Source organism: Octopus bimaculoides, chromosome 6, assembly GCF_001194135.2.
Source record: "Octopus bimaculoides isolate UCB-OBI-ISO-001 chromosome 6, ASM119413v2, whole genome shotgun sequence".
NCBI classification, from domain to species: domain Eukaryota; kingdom Metazoa; phylum Mollusca; class Cephalopoda; order Octopoda; family Octopodidae; genus Octopus; species Octopus bimaculoides.
Genome location: NC_068986.1, coordinates 42,568,362 through 42,572,198, shown reverse-complemented (window position 1 = coordinate 42,572,198; position 3,837 = coordinate 42,568,362). Strand labels below are relative to the sequence as shown.

At 39.3% G+C, this 3,837-nt stretch overlaps 1 protein-coding gene across 2 annotated transcripts in view; it reads right to left on the bottom strand.

Moving 5' to 3' along the window:
* Positions 1–3,837, bottom strand: part of LOC106877218 (TRAF3-interacting protein 1) — a 202,974-nt gene that overhangs the window by 185,019 nt on the left and 14,118 nt on the right. The window contains exon 1 of one of the 2 annotated variants that reach the window (XM_052968704.1): positions 3,024–3,140. The exons of the other annotated variant lie outside the window; for it this stretch is intronic. Within the exon in view, the coding sequence (XP_052824664.1) occupies positions 3,024–3,125 (102 nt within the window). The 5' untranslated portion in view covers positions 3,126–3,140. Of the gene's footprint in view, positions 1–3,023; positions 3,141–3,837 lie in introns of those variants that run through there. 2 annotated transcript variants of the gene reach the window in all.

The window sequence follows — 3,837 nt, the reverse complement described above, 5'->3', positions numbered from 1 at the left end:
GTGCGTATATATATATATATATATATATATATATATATATGCATGTATGTATCATCATCATCATTTAGCATCTGCTTTCCATGCTGGCATGGGTTAGACAGTTCAACTGACAATGGTAATCTGGAGGGCTGCACCAGGTTCAAATCTGATTTGGTATAGTTCCTATGGATGGATGCCCTTTCTAATACTAACCACTCCAAGAGTGTAATGGGTGCTTTTTACATGCTGCCAGCATGGGTGCCAGTTACATGACACCAGCATTGGCCATGACTACGACTTCACTTGGCTTGATGAGTCTTCTCAAGCATGGTATATTACCAAAGGTCTCAGTCACTTATCACCTTCACCAGTCTCAGTGTTTGGAGATATGCCACACTTGAGAAAACCCCTCAAGCCAAGTGAGATCGTAGTCAAGGCCGATGCTTGTGTCATTTAACTGACCCTTTAGAAGCACCCTTCAATCGTTGGGCAATATGCTGTGCTTGTGAAGAGACCTGTTGAGCCAAGTGAAATCATAGTTGTACCTGGTGCCAGTGCTGTCTGACTGGCATGTAAAAAGTACCATTCGAGCGTTGTGCATCATGGAGGCAGTGACAGGTGACCATGATCCTTGGCAATATACTGTGCTTGTGTTGACCTGTCAAGCCAAGTGTGACCATAGTCATGGCTGATGCTGGTGTCAGGTCACTGGCACCCGTGCCAGTGGAATGTAAAAAGCACCCACTACACTCTCGGAGTGGTGGCATAACGAAAGACATCCAGCTGTAGAAACCTTGCCGAGTCAGATTAGAACCTGGTGTAGCCCCTTCGCTTATCAGTTTTCAGTCAAACTGTCCAACCCATGCCAGCATGGGAAGTGAATGTTAAATGATGACGATGATATATACACACAGAGGCACCAAATCCAATATCATTTGTAGACCTGACTGAAAGCTGATTCCAAGAGAGGTGCATATATAAAGAAGAACACAAGTGGGGTTTAAGATTCACAGCAACCGTTTTGGCAGCATTTTATTGATGCATTCTTAGATTACATCAAAGCAAAAACCTGCCATCATCAGGTAAATTTTAAACACATAAACAGGCAAAGTAAAACTAGAAGACAACCTGTTCACCGACTACCATGATGAATAAGTCATACATATATCATCATCATCATCATTAAGTATCTGCTTTCTATGCCAGCATGTGTTAGATGGTTTGACTGGCGTTGGAGAGCTGTATCAGCTTCCAGTCTGATTTGGCATGGTTTCTACAGCTGGATGCCCTTCCTAATGCTAACCACTCCAAGTGTCTAGTAGGTGCCTTTTACATGTCACTGGCATGGGCGCTTTTACGTCACCAACACTGACCACAACTATGATTTCATTTGGTTTGACAAGTCTTCTCAAGCACACCAAAGGTCTCAATCACTTGTCATTGCCTCCATGAAACCCAACAGTTGAAGATCATGTGTCACCACCTCATCTCATGTCTTCTTGGATATACCTCTTCCACAATGCATATATTTGTGCGTGTGTGTGTGTATCGTTACGGTTAGACAAAAGGAAAACAACAAATACAACAAACAAGTCCATAATAATTCATTTATGTATTGAGAAGGAAATATTGCAAAAACTCACATCAAAGTCAGCAAAAGCTGTTATGATATATATTAGAGTTCATTGCACAAAGCCATCAAAAAATATTAGAGTTTAAGGCAGTCCTTGTAGATTGAAAATCCAGTGTTTGAGATACGAAGTCGTCACAAAATATTAGAATTCAAATTCTCAATAAGCTGGTCAAAACAAAAGGGAGGTCACTCCTCTTTATCTTGTGTTTACTGTTTATGCCGTTTGCAGTAGTAAGCCCTTAAAGGGTAATAGAGTGACTGAAAGGAAGACAATGATACTTTTGTGCTGCCTGTCGCGTAGGCAGCAGCGGAGAAAAGAGAAAATGACATATGCCATTGACATGTGAGCAATTGAAAATTGTATTATAAGTCGTCTCTCGTCGTCCTCATCTCACAACTCCTTTCACCAACTATTTCGTGGTTATCTCTTTCGCCAACTCTTTTCACTAACGGGATTTTAGTATTTATAATTGTCACAGAACACTGAGAAAGAGAGATATATCACCGAGAACAATAGAAAACTGCTGTAGGTGGTTCTTATCTAATTTCAGCTTTTGGTGGCATAGGGGGTCAAATGGAAAGGACATAAATCAACTTGGCAGGCCATGTGTTGAGCCAAATTTCCATAAGAAAACACAGTTGTAATTTAAAGAGGAATTCTATAGATTTAGGTTCAAATCTACATGCCCAAACGAAATCCACTATATTTTTCTTCCCAAGGAAAGTACACTTTTGTAACACCATATATATATATATATAATTATATGCATATATCCATACATATATATACATACCGACATCTGTATGTATACATACAAGCATATATGGGTACAGGACATCACAAAAAACGTTAAACACAATGAGAAACGAAAACATAAGGACGAAGACAGAAAACGAACTTTTTTTTCGAACAACGAAAAAAACAAACAGAGAAACGAGACATGCAATATAAAGAATATTACCCTTCTTCAGTTGTCCCTGCTCCATCTACTCCGCGTTTCGTAGGCAAGGACAATACGCGACTTCGTTGGAGCAGTCCTTCCCGCAAGCAAATTAATTAAAATTTGGACATTTTTCGCGGAGGGTGAAAGTGTAAACAAGAACAGGACAGTGAGAACAAGACAGTAAAAACAAGACACAACAGTGAGAACAAACGGTAAGGGCTGTTAGGCCAAGACGATAGAAAAATTATTTTGAACGCTAGTTGGATTCTTTGCCATCAAATTTGAATTCGTTGCAATCAAATTTTATGGCAAAGAATCCAAACTAAATCGAAAACATCCATATTTCTCTGTTTATCATTTTGTCCACGTTTATTTGTGACGTCCTGTACTCAGATATGCAGCTATATATACATGTAGATGTAGGTATGTACATACGTAGGTATGTACGTATATATGCATATACTCACATTATTTGTATTATTACATGATCGAACGCACGCGTCATCTTTGTAAATAAGTTTTAACTTTATATTTCTGACGTGACTGTATCTTTGTATCTTTCTCCCCATCTCGTTCTTCCTTCTGTTGTTCTTCGCCTCTCCCCTTCACTACTATATCTCTCTCCCCCATCTCGTTCTTCCTTCTGTTGTTCTTCGCCTCTCCCCTTCACTACTATATATCTCTCTCTCCCTCCCTGTCTCTCGTTGCTCACCTATATTCTACTTCCTTCCCTTTTTTTCTCTCTCTACCACTCTTTCTCCTTACCCTTCGCTGGTCAAATGTGTCCGGCTACTGCTTCCTTTTTTATCTTGGCCACTGCCAAGCTAGCACGAACTTCTTTCTTCCTTTCAGTTCATCACATCATAGCGTTCAGTATACATATTTATTTTTTTCACGTCTGGCTCCACTAGCCCTTCTTGTTTATTTTCACTGTTTCGTTTTCCTCTTGTGTTTTCTGTTCGCCACTATATTCCTCCACATTACAAATTTAATTTGTTTCCGCGGGAAGTGCCATTCTAACAATGTGTCCTGCTCTAACTCTTCGAAACACTTAGTTTTTGAATGGTGGCAGCTGATGAAGGAAATGTTCTCTATGTGGCCTGTATGTTTTCTGTGCTCTGTTTATGTTCTGTTTTTCATTTTGTCCACGTTTTTTTGTGACGCCCTGTACCCAGATATGCAGCTATATATACATGTAGATGTAGGTATGTACATACATGTACGTATATATGCATATACTCACATATTATTTGTATTATATATATATATATATATATATAT